This window comes from Drosophila montana, unplaced genomic scaffold (genome assembly GCF_035044405.1).
Source record: "Drosophila montana isolate Dmon_TW-CO22-7 unplaced genomic scaffold, ASM3504440v1 contig_2438_1, whole genome shotgun sequence".
Taxonomy (NCBI): Eukaryota; Metazoa; Arthropoda; class Insecta; order Diptera; family Drosophilidae; genus Drosophila; species Drosophila montana.
In genome coordinates this window covers 1,369,126-1,385,984 of record NW_026997315.1, presented here as the reverse complement: position 1 = coordinate 1,385,984, position 16,859 = coordinate 1,369,126, and the positions used below count along the sequence as shown (strand labels likewise).

The 16,859-nt window shown below is 39.3% G+C and overlaps 2 protein-coding genes across 4 annotated transcripts; one reads left to right on the top strand and one right to left on the bottom strand.

Annotated features, from left to right (window-relative positions):
* The first annotated feature begins 759 nt into the window (after positions 1–759).
* Positions 760–1,775, top strand: LOC135428182 (uncharacterized). Its single transcript, XM_064682014.1, has 2 exons — positions 760–1,222; positions 1,285–1,775. The coding sequence occupies exons 1-2, from the start codon at positions 1,099–1,101 to the stop codon at positions 1,611–1,613; spliced, it is 453 nt and encodes a 150-aa protein (XP_064538084.1). The 5' UTR covers positions 760–1,098; the 3' UTR covers positions 1,614–1,775.
* A 3,791-nt stretch (positions 1,776–5,566) lies between these two features.
* Positions 5,567–16,024, bottom strand: mAChR-A (muscarinic Acetylcholine Receptor, A-type). 3 transcript variants are annotated; one of them, XM_064682024.1, is made up of 5 exons: positions 15,191–16,024; positions 9,857–11,066; positions 8,662–8,845; positions 8,389–8,576; positions 5,567–6,742 (listed from the first exon to the last, which is right to left on the bottom strand). In XM_064682024.1, exons 2-5 carry the CDS (start codon positions 10,795–10,797, stop codon positions 5,671–5,673), a joined length of 2,385 nt encoding a protein of 794 aa, XP_064538094.1. In that variant the 5' UTR covers positions 10,798–11,066; positions 15,191–16,024; the 3' UTR covers positions 5,567–5,670. The 3 variants fall into 3 exon arrangements, with proteins under 3 accessions (XP_064538094.1, XP_064538097.1, XP_064538096.1); XM_064682027.1 differs by having other exon boundaries at positions 8,440–8,576; positions 15,191–16,023; XM_064682026.1 differs by lacking the exon at positions 15,191–16,024 and adding an exon at positions 14,771–14,785.
* Positions 16,025–16,859: the final 835 nt, after the last annotated feature.

Here is a 16,859-nt window from a genome sequence, read left to right as displayed (position 1 = left end):
TCAGGCCACTGTGCAAGCGGGTGTGCCACTCACTGTCTGTCTGTGCTTGTTTTGCCTGCCTTTATTAACCACACCCACGCAACTACACGCTAAGAAATTCTAATCGCCACTTTAGAAAATTGCGAAATATACATTTTAAAAATTTACAAAAATATTACATTTGAGAACTTATGAAAAATTTTCAGTAATGAAATGTGTAACAAATAAATAAATATAAAGTTAAAATTACATAATATAATTTTTAAAATTTGCATTCAATCCGATTTAAATCTATATCAGAATTTTGTGACTGAATCATTTGAGGATTGAAATGTTTTGGAAAAAAAAAATATAGGAATAGAAGTCACATTTTTATACTATTTACATTCATTTCTTGCATATTAATATGAAAATATAAAAAAATTGGAAATATTCATTCATATATATTAAAGATGAAAACTATATCAATATTTAATAAGTAATATAGTCTTAAATATCATCTGAGTTGAAATTTTTAAAAAAGTAATCATCATTAAATTTTTTACCATTTTTATGTTATTGGTTTTAGGAATAAAGAAATGTGAAAAATGAAAATGTATTTTTTTTTTTGTAGTGTAGGCAACGTGCGAAATAGGAATAAATAAGCATACCGCTCACATATGAGTATTGATCGTGTGAGCGGACAGTTGTCCTGGCTGCGCCCCAACGATTATTATTAATGACCAGCGCAAAACATTTGCATTGCAATTCCAGGTTCAGTTCTCATTGCGACGCGCTGTCAAACGGCCGCATTTTTGGTGTGTGTCCTCCTGCAACACACACACACACACACACACACACAGTCACACACACAAAATCAATATTAATGAGCCATTAAACGCTGTCTCAGGCTCATTCTAATGACTGAGCTGGCAGCTTGTCTCGAAGCGGAAATTGAATAGCCACAGCGTAGAACGAATCACAGCGGATGTAGCCAGACTGCAGAGCAGGAAATCGCATTAGCATTAGCATCAGCATCAACGAGCTCAACTGATTCCGCTTAAAAGTCAGAGAAACCAAAGCCCTCAGCCCGTAACGGAAGTTTTAGCGTAATGCCTTGCGCCTGATGAGCTGCCGAGCATGGGCTGCTCCAATTCCAAGTCCACGACAGCCATAGACGAGACCAAACCAAAACCAGCCCCAACGACCGACCCAGCAAAAGCAAAGTCGAACAAAATGGACGCCTTGCCCAAGCAGGAATATCGTAAGTAGTCACGTCCCCTCAATTAACTGTCCCTTCAAAATCAATAAAACCCATTAAAATAGCGGCCTCGGAGGCGTTTACCATACCGCTCGAAGAAGAGAATAGTGCAACAGCGGTTCCATTGAATGATACGCTGCGTCAGCCGCCCAAGCGACTCCAGCAGCTGATGCAGCAGGCCGCCGAAACGGAGCCCCTCACATTGGAGGAGCTGGAGGAGAAGCAGCAGCGCGCCGAACAGCGACGCCAGGAGCTCATGCAGCAGAAACTGGAGGGCATACAGAAGAACACAGAGAAGCTGCTAATGCGTGGCCACGGCGAGCAGGCGGATGATGGCGTGGAAGATGCGTTGGAAGCCGCAGAGCAGCAACAACAAGAGTCTTCACAACATTAAGCCCCATTCACACTTAATTTTTAGCATTAAGTACCATTCACACTAATCAGCTTTACCAAGAAGCGGCACTGGAATCAGGGGCTCCTTTCGTGAATGCATTCGCCTGAGCACGTAAATGAGCAAATGAATGCACACGTAAATGTTATTAACCGAACATCTTTGGGCAACATTTGAGTGTTTTCTGCTAACTAAAAACTTATATATATATATATATATATATAAATCTTTTCAGATAAAAATATAATAAATATACGTTCTAAGAAACGTAGTTAATCTAAAACTCAATGCACATTTTTCTCAGTATTTATGTTTTTAAAAACCCAATTTATGGTGCAATGTTCTTATAATTTGTATTTAAATTGTGATAAAAATCTTATAGCAAATAATTGGTACTTTTGTTTTTCAACTTATGACTTTCCGTATTTTGTTTATCAAAAACAAAGGCTGTTTTATTCTGTAAAAGATATAAAATCTAATTAAAATATAATATTTTTTTCATTTAGACTTTCTTATTTTGTATCATTTGATTATTAAGATTGATTAAATAAATTTATATGCAATTTTAAATGTGCATAAATGTAACTTAAAGTTTGATCTATGGAATAGTACGCAATATTTATAATCTATAAAAATGAAATATATATTATGAGCATATACAGGAGCAGCTGTCATATCTGTTGACTGCCTCACGCTATGGATAAAGCTTCTAAATATTATATAAAATGATTTGCATATATTATTCTAGAAGCTAAATTTAGTTTATATAGCTTCATACAGCAAGTTAGGTGTCTCTAGCTCTTAAAACCTAAGAGGTTTCCTCAAAAAACAGGATCTCGATTCTTATCGATTAAACAGATCCTAAGATCTTTGCGTTCATACATACGGACAGACAGACGGACATGGCTAGATCGACTCGGCTATTGATGCTGATCAAGAATATATATTCTTTAGAGGGTCGGAGTTGCTTCCTTCTGCCTGTTACATACATTTCCACAAATACATTACCCATTTTCAATGGGTTCAGGGTATACAAGGGCATACTTGTGATTCTCTCACGCTGTGAACAAGGCTTCTATATATTATATAAACATATTTTGAGCCCTATTTAAAGTACTTACTTGTCTTTAAGCAATATTCACGCCAGCCAAACACCAAAAGATAGAATCTATTTATATGACTAGGATTTTACTCACATCCTTTAATGGAAATTTAATAAAAAAAAAAAAAAAACCACAGTTTTGAAGTTATTTTTGTTCACATTGTTTTATTTTTAGCTTTAATTCATATATGTATTTTTTTAAATTTAATTATTTGTTATTTCATATATCGTAGTATGTTTTCAAACAATTAGATTGTATGCAATTAATCTCATTTCATATAAATACGCTGGTTGCATTATTCTTCTTCTTTTTCTTTTTGGAACCATTTCACAGATTCCGACAATTTGTGATACTATATAATTATCTGGGGCTTGTTTGGGGAGATATATGTATCGTTTCTGCATGCTTCATTTGGATGTGTGCGTGGTTGTAAATCATGTCTTTTGGATTTTTTGTTATTTGGAATTTCATTTGGTTGGTTTGCCTTTAAGTTTATTTACTTTAACATATATATATCTTATGCATACATATAAGTAGTATAATTTGTGTATATGTATATACTTGAGTGGTGCCATTGAGACTACAAATGTTGCTTTGATTTCAGCTGCGGATACCTCATCGATGAGGTTATCCAATTTGTTGTATCTTCTTTTAGTTAACTACAAATTGATAAAAAGGATTTGGTTTTGCTTTTGTTCATTGCGCTTCTCACATTGTCTAACGTATATATGTACTTTGTGTCTGTCTTTCGCTTAAGCTATTGTATGTATTTTATTTCTCATATGCTTCAATAATACATATATACATATTTATATGTATATATGTGTGTGAGTGTGTTTATATGTATGCAATTTCTTATATTGTTGGTGCCTTCGGAACAGGTTCTTGTTTAATTAAGTTCTTCGTGAGGAACCCAAATTGGGCAGTCGATGGTGTACTCTCTGCTAAATCTCACTGAAACCCATAAATAAGCCCCTCAGCCATTCGATTGACAATCTCGTTTTGCGATATATCCTTTTGATGCTTTCCTAAACGGCACAACCTTTTTGTTATATGTTTCTAACTATGGGTCTAGCATGATCTATGTAACGTTCTCTATTGTGCAGGTCTCTTTGTTGTCTCTTTATTAGCTGCCAAGCAATACTTTCTCCAAAGTCAAATACTCAAGTTTATAGAGATTTTTTAGATTTGCGATAGTTTCTTCCTACCTCTCTCTCTCCCTCTCTCTTGGCCATCGACTGCCCCCCCCTTGAGTGTGACGCGTGCCTGAATTGCTATTGCTTTTGTCATTCGTTCGATAAACTTGCAATTGTATCTTAAGTTCTTTACGTTTTATATCTTTCAATTGTTTTTTGTTTTTTACAAAGTTTTAATCAACAGTTACAAAAGTTTTGTTCTTAGTAGTTGAACTATGGTGGGTTACGTTCTTAATAGATACATATACTTGTGTTACTTTTTTGCTTTTGTTTTTAATTTAATGCTACAAACTTGCTTGGTTTACGCATAGTTGATGTTTGTTTGCTTCTCCCTTTACTACTTCTCGCTCCTCTGGTACTTATAAATTTAACTTTGGTTTACAAAAACTGATCTAAACTATCAAAACTTAAAAATGAAAACAACGAACAGCAAAATCACATACCAGGCTAGCCAAAATGTAGACTTCCGCATTATCCAAGATGTCATCGCCACCTGGAAAAGTGCCCACTGCGATTCGTTGGTCGCGGTTGTTTGAACTGTTTTAAAGCTTTTCAATTCGGTTTTTGGATACGCCAACAACTTAAGCTTAATCATAGGTATATTCGCTTTATATTTAACATAATATTATAATATATATATTTATTCATATAATGTATTACAAATCGTAATCCTTTATATTTGTATTAAATTCTTGTTGCATGGAGCATTTGCCTACCTAAAAGTAAACGCCTAACAAAATGGGTTTCTTTTGTGATGTGGTTGCTTTAACTAGAAGCTACGAGGGCTGCTCAATAAGTTGCCCAAATGCCGCATTTACTGGGGAAGGTTGGGACAAGATTTTATATAGTTACCATGCTAAGATTCTTGATTTTCTATTATTTTTTTTGCAGCCTAAGCACAAATCGCAAATTTTATTTTGATTTTACTCTGTATTTTTTAGGTGATTTCTCTGGCACTGTATTTTTCTGTCGGTTCGGAACATTATTACAAATGGAAGACCTTTATCATAAATTATATGTTCAAAGAGAATTCTTTAGTTTAATTTCAGTTGTCTGTAAGTGTTCAATTTATTCTTAAAGTGTTTTCTTTAGTATTTGGAATAATATTTTTGTTTATCTATTGTAGCTATTTGAAAGTTGTTCTAATTAATCAAATCACCATGAGTTTAAATGAACTTTTATTGATTAATATATTTTATTTTCTGAACTCTGTAAGCTTTAGAATTTAAGGAACAAAATTTGCACAGACCTCTGGTTGAATTGCCATTTTTACAAGATTTACTTGTGGTTATTATGGTAATATTTTATGGAGAATATAATAATAGTATTTGATGTATTAAATTCTTCGAATGATGTCGTTTACATGCTTTGGCACTCAAATATCTGGCATTTAAAACTGTGAAACGTTTTCAAAATGATTGACGTTCAATTTAGATTCCTAATAAGGGGACCAAATGGAAATTGATTTTCGAGTATTATCTTTGGCAAGTGCGAAACTTATTGGGCAACCCACAGATATTGTTATTACACATATATGTATTTATATATTTATATATTGGGGGCTAGACATCAAAAATCAGTACTGCTTGTCAAAGTGTTGCCTAAGCCTAGTTTTGGTTTTTTTGCTTTTGCTAACAATTTTTCATTTATTAATAAGTATATATATATATTTTTTTTGGTTTTAATTTTGCGCACAACATTTATTGCAACTATTATGAATTGAATGTGTTTGCTTGGGTTTTGGGAACCGCTGCCGGATCTCTAGTTGTAAACACCCCTGACCATGCCCTCGCGATTGCGCGATTGCCACTTGCAGGTGAGGATGCGTATGTAGGTGCGTCGGAAGGAGGCATTGCACAGGGCGTAGCACATGGGATTTATTGTGGAGTTGATGTAGCACAGGGCATAGAAGAAGTCCCACAGCTCGGTGGGTATGCAGTCCGAGCAGGTGGTCAGCGGCTTGATCAGCACCAATATGTTGTACGGTGTCCACGTGATGATGAAGCTCAGCAATATGGCCGAGAGCGTTTTGGCCGCCTTCGATTCCTGTCGCTTCTCCTGTGACTTTTTCTTCTTCTTGGCCGCATTGCGCGCATTGAGCAGCGCATTCGGGCCGCCCGCCTTGCCCAGCTGCTTGGGTATGACCTTCGCATTGAGCAGACGCATATCGTGCGGTGCATGCGACATGCGCCTGCCCAGCGGCAGACTGAACTCCGAGTCTCTCGACGGCAGCGGTCGTCGCGTGAGCGGCGGCGCCGTTACCACGCCCACAGTCGCATTTGGCGCCGACACATCCTCGTGTATCATCTTGATGGAGGGCGCACAGTCGCCATGCGCGCTCGAATTGCCCACCGCGCTGCCGCCGGTCGAAGTGCCGCCGCTGCCATTCGCTCCGCTGGCGCTATCTGGCGGCAGCCGTATGAGTATTGTATAGACCGAGTCCTGGCTGACCGAGCGCGACCCGATGCGATTGCTCACGGGCAGCGTGCGTGAGTCACGCAGCGTGTTCACATTCGAGTTGCTGTTGGCTCCGCCATTCATGTTGTTATTGTTGCTGGCAATACCAGCGGCAACACCGCCGCCTACGCCGACGCCGACGCCACCGCCGTTGCCGTTGGCGCTGTTAATGCTGATATTGATGTTGACGTTGCCGTTGCCGTTGTTGCCATTGCCGGTCGCATTAATTTCCTGCATTTGCATCTGCGAAATGGAATTGAGTGGCGGACGCAACGGCGTCGGCGACACATCCGCCAGCATTATGCTCGGTGGCCGCACCCCGCTCACGCTGCCGCCCATCGAAAAGTTGTCCCGCATGACGTTCATCGAGGTGCATCTGCGAACGACAAAATGGACACAAAGGTATGCCGCTCTTAAGTAAAGCCCCTCCACACGGTGGTGGCATCTGGTGCTCAACATTGACAGGCCTTACAGCTGACAAGCTACGACAACAACAAAAACAACAAACAAAATGGAGCCGCGGGTGCAAACTGTCCCGTCCAATGGCCAAACACACCCACAACTAGACACGCACACACACAAACACGTCACACAGGTGATTAACGCACAGAAATGGAAAAGCAGGCAAGAGACTTGGAAACTGAAATTGCTTTTCGTTGGGAGCTCTTTGAAACTGAAATGTGATCAATTTTGAGGCTATTTTCTTACATGAAGGGAAAATTGAAAGCCAAAATGTAGTTCTTTAGTAAATTGCAGAACTGTAAATAATAAATATTGATAAGAAATTCTTAATGAAATAAAAACACAGCTAGTTCTTAATCAAAAATAACACCTATCTTTATTTGCAATCAAGTTCAACATCTAATCAAAAACAATAATTTAATTTTAAAATATCATGTCAATATTTATATGAAAATTTCAATATGCCAAGGCACAGACTGATATTAGATTTTCATAGTTTTAAGGAACACTTAAAAGGTGAAGGTAAGTAAATATTATGAAAAAAAAATATAAAACTATAGCGGTTAAATTATTTTATTTTTTTTAAATATATGTATTTATTTTTTTTATAAATAAATAAATAGTGTTATTAAAAAAAAATACCTATATTACATATATATATTATTTTTCTTTATGACTATAATTGTAAAAACTTAAATGCTTTGCTAAATGCTAAACTTCTTTTAGTTTAAAGAAACTGAAAAATATTGCCAGCAAGGAAATTAAACGCCTTCTTACTCATATTTAAATTCTCAAAATAGCAAACACATTTTTAAATACAAGAAATATATAAGAGATTATATAAACAGTAAATAATTAAGTTTCTGCAAATCAAATCTTAGCCCTCATGACAATTATAACGCAAAGATAAATCAGCTAAGAATCCCCGTCTAGTGGCAACTAATTTATTTACAACAATTGGCCAATAGGGTCTTAAGAGATTGAAAACAAATCAAAAACAAATCAAACTCCAATTAAAATCACAAAAACTGAATGCCAAAAAAAAAGTCTCTCGTCAGAAGCTTGCAAAGTTGCCACAAATTAAGCGTTTGAAACGAAAAAGGTTTCCAATTCTCTATTGAGCTTTCCCATGGCTGTGCACTCAGCTGTGTAACTGTGGAACGATGCGAGTACTTTTCGGGTGCACTGTGCGTCTATTGATGGCTGTGCATGTGCAGAATGAAACCGTTGTGTGATGGAAATTATTTTCTTTTTGTTTTTCCCTTGGGGACAGGCATTGAAAAACGAATCGAGTTGATTTTTTGTTTGTTTGGATGAAGTGCTCTGAGTGCATTTGAGATGCGAGACACACACATGCAAGGCACACATACGCACACACAAACTGACACACATACACACACACGCACAAACACATAGCAAGCAGGCGAGTGTGTGTAAGTATGCTATATATATATATGTGTGTGTGTGTGTGTATGTAAACGTGTGTGTGTGTGTGGCTGGGTGCAGTGTTTGCTTACTCGAATAAGACGATTAAAAAGAGAGCTGCTTTTTTTGTACTACCTGGAGACGGAGCTTTGTAAAGGAGTTTCAATTGTTACTGGTGTTGCATACCCTAAATCAGATGGCTCCTCCTGCTCGTAGGCAAAATCATCGGAGTCCTCGCGGCCCGAATGCCACCACGCGATGCACCACTCCTTGATGCTGCCAAAGCATGAATATGGCTTTTTGATTGTATTCGTGCTCTTGATCTGCATGTGCACAAAACGAAAGAAAAACTAATAAGTACATATGTATAACGGCCGGAAAATGCATGCATTTGCGTGTTTGACTTACGCTTGACTTGCGCGAGTGCATCCCATGATAGCCCGAATCGATGACCATGTTGGTCATGTAAACGCTTTCCGCATCCGCCGAGCTCTCGGAGCGCGGTCGGCGCCAGGTGTCGTGATCATTGCCGCCCAACTGGGCAAATGCCAGCAAGCCGCCAGCTGCGTGATTCACCACGGTGTTTTCTTCGCTGAAATTGAGTGGAAATTTAACTTAATATTGGACTTGTTTATTAACTTCGAAAGGCGCTGAAAACTATGCTATTGAATATTTACGAACTTTGCAATAAATACAATTTGCTTGCTTTATTCTTAGTTGATTATTTAAAGCAACTAAATATTTAATTTATTCACTGAGTCACAATACCTAATTAATATTTAGTTTGAGTCCTTTACTCATGATAAGCATTTTTACAGGAGCGAAATGGAAATAAAAACAAGAAATTTTCAGAGCACAGTGGGAAGTAGTTCTGATTAACTTTCACAGTAAAAATCTTGAAACTGTAGTTAAAGTAAAACAGAGCGTGGATATTGAGACCTATTCGAAACATTTTTAAAATTGTTTATAAAACCCGCCATCAGTCGCTTGCTATCCTCTTCCCTAAAAGGAAGTTGCTTACTTTTGCAAAACGTTTTGATATACTAATTAGAATTAGCATTGAAATAGAAATTGAAGAAAAAGTTAAAAGTTTTGCGATATACATATAAGAAAGAGTTTCACTTAGGAGTTAGGCAAATGTGCCGAGTGGGAAAGAAACTATAAAGATAAATATAGTAAATCTGTGTATACTACACAAGAACTTATATTTTGTAAGCGAGTAATGCTTAAAAACTGAAAATCGATAATTATCGAGTATGTAAATGGGATATATATGCTTGGCATATTAAGGCTTAAGTCTCTAGCTTTTGTAGTACCCGAGTACAACGCTTAACAGAGAAGGACATGAATTGATCGACCCAGCTCGTTGGCCTGATCAAGAATATATATACTTGACCGCAAAAACATATTCTTTTTACACATTCTAATTGTGTTCATGATAATTTTGCATATACAACATATCGAGTTGGCTTAGTTTCAGCATAGTTCTGCTATCGTCAAATGCTCGCCAAGGTAGATAACATGGCGATAACAGTGCATTTTAGTTTTCTAAACTGGCATACCAATTACCAATGAGTATTAAGAGTACGGAACAGAGACTCACCTGCTATTGGAACGCTTGCTGGAATCCTTTTTGCCCGCCTGCAAATTGGGCAAATCCTTTTGACGCTTCTTCGTCTCGCGCCAAATGCGAAAGTAGAGAAAACACATGATGGTCACCGGAAAATAGAATGCCGCAAGCGCTGTGCCAAAGGTAATATACTGATTCGTCTCAATGAACTGTATATAGCACTCGTCCTTGGGCACCGTGCGCTTGCCCTCGATGTAGGGCCAGCTGTAGATCCAGGGTGGCCAAAGGAGCAAACTGACGCCCCAGGCGGCGCCAATCATGACGGCCGCCTTGTTGGTCGTGCGCTTGGCGCGATAGGTCAGCGGCCGTGTGACACTAAAATAGCGATCGAAGCTGATGATCAGCAGGTTCAGCACCGAGGCATTCGAGGCCAAATAGTCGAGGGCCAGCCAGGTGTCGCAGACATGCGGCCCCAGCGGCCAATAGCCCAGTATGGTCGTGACGGCAAACAGTGGCATCGAAATGGCGCCGATTGCAAAGTCCGCAATTGCCAGCGAGAAGAGGAAATAATTGCTGATCGTCTGCAGCTGTTTATCGATCTTGAACGATATCATGACCATGACATTGCCAGCAACTGTTACCGCGCTCAGAATCGCCGCTACGAAGCCCATAACCACCATCGAGGCCAGCGAGTACCTCGGCCCCTTTGTATCAAAGCCCAATGTGCCGTTCGTCTGATTCCCATACGGATCGTAGAAGCCGCTCGCTGCCGTTGACGTCAGATTCTCCAACAGGGCCGTTAACAATGTGGTGCTGGTTGTGGGGCTGATTGTGGGGCTGCTGCTGCTGCTGCTTGTTGTCGCAGCTGTTGTTGTTGTTGTTGTGGTTGTGCTCGTAGTTACGGTTTTAAACAACGGCTCCAGTATGCTGGGTGGCCCATGGGCAGCCAAGGCCAAACTCATAACTGGCTCCATGGCGTATGCGTGATATTTGATTTGCTTTGATTTGATTTGATTTCAACTGCTGCTGAGTATTTGCGTAGTACATATATATGTATATATATTCTATATAGTATTTGCTTGTGTTCGCGTTTGGCTGTGATTCCTAAATGGCAGGCTGTGTCAGGCGTTTGTCCTGCTGCTGCTGGTGTTGCTGCTGCTGCTGCTGCTGTAGCTGCTGCTTATCCTTGTTGCACCCACGCGCTGGCGCTGGCGCCTTCCTAGTGCGCATTTTTGCACTGGCCCTGCAAAGGCAACAAAAAATACAATAAAAACCAGAGAATTATGAGCTGTCGCAGGCCTTTGATACGAGCAGAAGCCCCAACACCAGCCGCACAACCGCACACCCGCTCAAAGAAAGACACACACACACACAAAGAGAGAAGAAGAAGGAGAAGGAGAAGACGCCTGCGGCCGCTTTGCTTTGTCCTTTTTGCAAATGACATTTTCTGTGTGATTTGTTTTAATGAAAATGTAAATGAAAAACTGCTTGAATGCGTTTCCTTGGCAGTCACAGCACAGTCACAGATAAACATGCCACGCCCACGCTTAGTATTATTTGCGTTGCTGCCGTTGTTGTTGGTGTTGGTGTTGGTGTTGAGCCAACAATGGGCCAACATGCAACAGTCAGTGTAGGCAAAAACTTGGCTGGCGACTCGAAACAGCTCCTCCATACCAACCCAACCGCCTTCTACCCCCCGCGCCCTAAGCACTTTGGCACGGAAATGTTCAAGGCGGCTTCCTCTGACAGTTTTCAAAACTATTGATGTTGTCATTGGCTATATATACACACATACACACACACCCACATACACACACACACACCCACATACACACAGACACACACTGATATACAGTCTATTCATTGTGTTTTGATTTGGAAAGTTTTTTAATAAGTTACGCATACGCCGCATGGTGCGAGGCGGACTTTTCTGTTGCCTCGCTCACTGATTTATCTGACATGATATGCGGCATGATTGATTCGTATTGAGTCCATTGCAAGTTGTGGACCATTATTCTCTGCCGCATTGACAGCATATCATATCAGCATTGTCTGAATGTCTCAATGCTGGAGCATTGTCCGTGCGTTATGTTTTTCCGCAGCACAAATCACGTTCAAAATGTGTCAAAAGGCTTTTCAGCGTCTGAGCATGAAAAATGAGTGGGAAAGTAATGCAACAAAATAAATAACATAAGTTTATAATTGAATTATGGGATTTTAAGCCGAGACCAAAATAGATTTCTGCCCGTCTGCGTGCACGTATGTGTGTGCTCACAATATATACAATTAAATTAACTGATGATGGAAAGCTTTTAGCCAGCCACTGAAAATGCACATGGTTATTAAATCTAAATGATTTTTACGCTTTATTAGAACTAAGCTGGCAAGGCTTCAATCTATTTGGTTTTAAAATTTAATTATTTTTCAATCAGTATTCTATTGATAGACGGTTCAAAGTAGCGAAAACAGTTTGAGCAAGAAATGCAAATTGTTAATTTAACTACAAATTTCGGCATTAACAAATTTAAAATAACATTTTTTTTTGGGGTGAAACTTAAGTGAGAACTGCTGTTTTAAACAATAGGATTTTGATTGCTGTTAGAAATTTTATTTAACCCTTATCTCAGAAATATTGTTTTACTAACTATGCCTCGCATATGCCCTTCTGCGTCCTCTGTGCTGTTTACAATAAGAATTACAGTGTGTTCAGTTCGGAGCAAGTAGATAGTCCTGTCTGTTGTCTTAGTTTATATTCGTTTTATTAGCTCACGACTTTGCCCTCGCTCAGTTGGGCAGTAGGTGGAATGCAGTTCGTTGCATCGGGCAGCTTGCAATAACAAAATTATCTCTGGTCTGGCTTTGACTTTTATCATATATACACTTTCGATGTTATCTGCTTGCCTCAAGAGTTTTATAAAGATCGGACAGTTACGGAAGATATTATTCAAGAGTTTCATGTCAATGTGTGTGTGGTTGTGTGTGCGTGTGTGGCAGGTGCATATGAAGACGAACTATTTTTGTATACGTACAGAATATCTCGTATTCAGTCACTTTTTGCTAGAGCACTTTTACTTGTTAGCTGCCTTATCCACTCAGTTAATAATGCAAGCCAGCGCCCAACGGGCTTTAAACTTTGTTCAACTAGCTAGTTAAATATTAAGTTAAGGGTAAAATTAAACTTTTTAAAGCCCCGGACACTAAGCTATACGGCTAAAAGCTCTTAGACTTTACTTTACTTTACTTTAATGCAGTTTCATGTTAAAGTTTTATATTTTTATATAGCATATTTATGGGGGACCTAATGGCAAATATATCCAAAGCTTTTTAAACTTTGCAGTAGCCATATAATTAAAATATAATATTTGAAATTAAAGAACTTTAGAGCACAATAAAGAAATAAAAAACACTGCCTTAAAACCAATCGAAGAAGGTTGCTTGATAATAATTTCAATATTGATATTATATTTACCATTCTATTCCCATGAAGTTTGTGGGGAAGCGAAGAGCACAGTTTTACAAAAATAATTGAAATAATATAAATATAAATCTTTAAATTTGCTAATGAAACACATATTTATCGAATTGGAGTGTTGGGAAAGAAAGTTAGTCAAAATTTAACTACAGAGAATCCGATTTTCTCTACATATTTCAGATATTTAAATTTGTTTGACTCCAACTTCATGTAACATCATTAGCAAAAGTATTTGATGTCCTTTTCAACAATTTAATTATCAAAATTCTGTTTAAATTTGCAGCTAAAAGTATGCCCAACATTTTATGCACAACATTTTTTCTAACAAGAGCTGAACTTTTGCATTAGCCAAAGCTTATGTCAGAGCCGCTCAGAAAAATGTGACAGGAAAAGTATTCAAAAAGTATGCAAAAAGGAAAAAGCCATTTTAACAACATGTAATGAGCGCCATAATTGAATGAGGACAAAGTTGTGCTTAAATTAAAAATGTTAATTAAATAACAAGTGCTTAACTTGTAGCTTTCCACATGTCTGTCAAAGTGTTTTGTGAATGAAATTGAACTTGCAACCAAAATAGCCCACAAATTTGTTTTTTGAGCAAGTCGCAACAAATCGTCGGCCAATTAGACGCGAGCCAGTTAATAAATCAATCACAAATCCGAATATTTATCTCAATTCTAGTATGGCACAAACATGCGCATAAATCAAAGCGGGGGGCGTTCGGGGCGTGCGGGGAGTGGCCAATAAACGAACACCCAAATGAAGAGCGCCATAAATTGGAGCCCAACAAATGCCAACAACAACAACTAGAATAATAATTGGCCGAAATAACAAGAACAACAAAATGAAAACAAATTCTAGTAGCCTCTGTCGCTTCCTGTTTGTGTGTGTATGTGTGCGTGTGTGTGCTTGTGTCTGTGTGTTAGCCTGGCTAGCCTGCCCATCCTTTTGGCCACGTCAGCTTATGTTGGGCAAGGCCAATCTTGGCCAACTGTCGGCTTAGCTTAACATTCAAATTTGTTGGCCGTCGATTCTTGGCAAATAATCGAATTGGCTGCCGCGCCCGTAAAAAAGGATTTATGGATTTATTATGAACATACCAACACACACAAACACACACACACACATACGCGCGTGCAACCTGCGGCTATGCGCGGCGTTTCCTTTGCCAATTTATTAGGCTATTTTTATGACAGGCACACACAAACACACATACACAGAAACCAATTTACACACACACACACACGCATGCTTTCAAGTTTGATCAGCTCATCAGCAGCTGCCTTTATTTAATCTACAATTTTATGTACAATTTTATGTAGAATTTTATTTTACGCTTAATGCGGGCGCTGTCAGCTCGACACACACACATGGAGGCCCGCTAGACTCCTACTGACACAAACACACACACACATAGCCGCCCACTGGGATCTTAAGCTTTTAAGCAAAAAAAAAGAAAAAAACTAGCTGCCGACTTTTGTGCGTTTGCTGCTGCTGCTTAGCTTTTATGTTAATTTCTTTGCGCGAGTTTAATTGCTGGCTCTCTGGCGCTGGCCTTTGCCTGTTGGCGGAAATTGAATGGCTGTGCTGCTGGCTGCTAGCTGCTAGCTGCTGCCTGCTGCTGGTTGCTTTCACCTTATGCTCGTGGCAGGCCCAATGCTAAGCATATTGCGAACTGTTTGCCGCACCCCGCCGACCCGATCCGACCTACAATTCGCAAGTTTAATCAAAACGAGAGCACTGGAAACAGCAACAGCAAAACGGCGTTGCCACGCACGCACACACACACACAAACACGCATACGCAAGCATCGGTCTAGCTCTCACACATTATTACACGACAGCATCGCTCCAACTCTCACACACGCAAACAGCGCTCTTGCTCTCACCACTTACATGGGTCTTCCGTTGCGGCGTAAAGCACTCGTGCTTTCGCTCTCCTAAACTCGCTCTCTCTCTGTCTCTCTCTGTCTCTCTCTCTGTCTCGGTTTGTATGCTTAACTCCCACCACTAAGTAGCTTAGTTGTGCACGCTCAGCGTCCGTTGTAGCGTTGACATTGTTGTTGCTGCTGCTGGCTGATGGTACTGCTGCTGCTGCTTCTGCTGGCTGCTGCTGCCGCTGCTGTTGATTTTGACCATTTGCCGCTCCCAAAAGTATGCTTTGTAATTTTTGTATTGTGCGCGCACATCTTTACTGGCATCAGCCTCGGCGTCAGCGTCAGCGTCGCTGCCTGGCTCAATTCATTCCGCCGTTTTTTTTCGCAAATTTTATTATACACAATGCGGGCCGCTGCGTCAACGCCGACGTTGACGTCGACGCTGCCGTCAACGCTCTGACGCGCTTCGCGTGTGAGCGCTGGCCCCCAAGTTTTTACATTCGGCCTGCGCTTAACATTGTAATCAAATTTATGCTTTTGCGTTATAGATAGATACAAATATAAAGCGATTTTCTTTTATATTTTCTATTTAGTTTTATACAAATTTAAGCGCGGTTACACAACAGCACTCCCAGCTCCACTATATTGTTATGGTATTATTAAAAAATTATTTATTTTAGCGTGCTTGTTTTTTTTTTATCGCAAGTATAATCCGTTGTCCGCGCATAAATAAACGTTGCTTTTTTCACGTTACGCGTTGCACGCGTTCGCCGTCAGCTGGAGAGCTGCTGATGAAACCAAGCGCACGTTGCTAAATCTCGTCCGGGACTGAAGCTGAAAAGCTTCAAGCACATACCTTAACGGTACCTTTGCCACGAGAGCAAAACACAGTACGAACGCACGCGCTCTCGCTCTCTCTCACTTTCTGTCTTACTCTCGGCTCTGGCCAGTCAGGAAGCTGTGTGTGCCTGTCACTATATGTGTGGGTGTGAGCGCGTGTATGTGTCCGCCTCTGTATGGGTGTGTGTGTTTATGTGTGTGTCAAAGCTGTTATCTTTCGCTTTGTGCTGGAATTTGTGTTTGTTGGGCAACACGGCGAGCATCCTCAGCAACACCCTCAATAATGGCCCCAGCCCGGCTAATGTGTGTGTGGGTGAGCAAAAGCGGAAAAACTGTTACAATGCGCGCGCGTGTGTGTGTGAGTGTCGTATGCGTTCGTACACTGAGCGGTATTTAAGGTAATGTCCTTTTTATGATATTCATGCAATATATTAAAACAAAACACAATAAATAAAAACAAATTTTTAACAGAAAATTTCACTAAAAACTGTTGTATGAAATCTTGTTATTAAATTATTTATTTATTTTCAGATTTCAAATTAATACCCGATCATTTTCAAACATATTTTCTAAAGCTCTGCATGAAAAATATATAAATAAATGTTTCAACGATTTTAACAAATTTAAAGTGCGCACTAAAAATTAAATATATTTGTATTTTCTTACATACGTACAAAATGAAAAATTAAATTTGAAGAAAAACCCTAAGCCTAGTCAAAGCCGGATAATACCTACCTGTACTTATACTATACTTCGAATAAAATTAATTGGCATCACAATCACATCATTTTTAACAATGTATTACAGACCAATTAAAGAAATACAACTTCACACAAAATATTGACCCA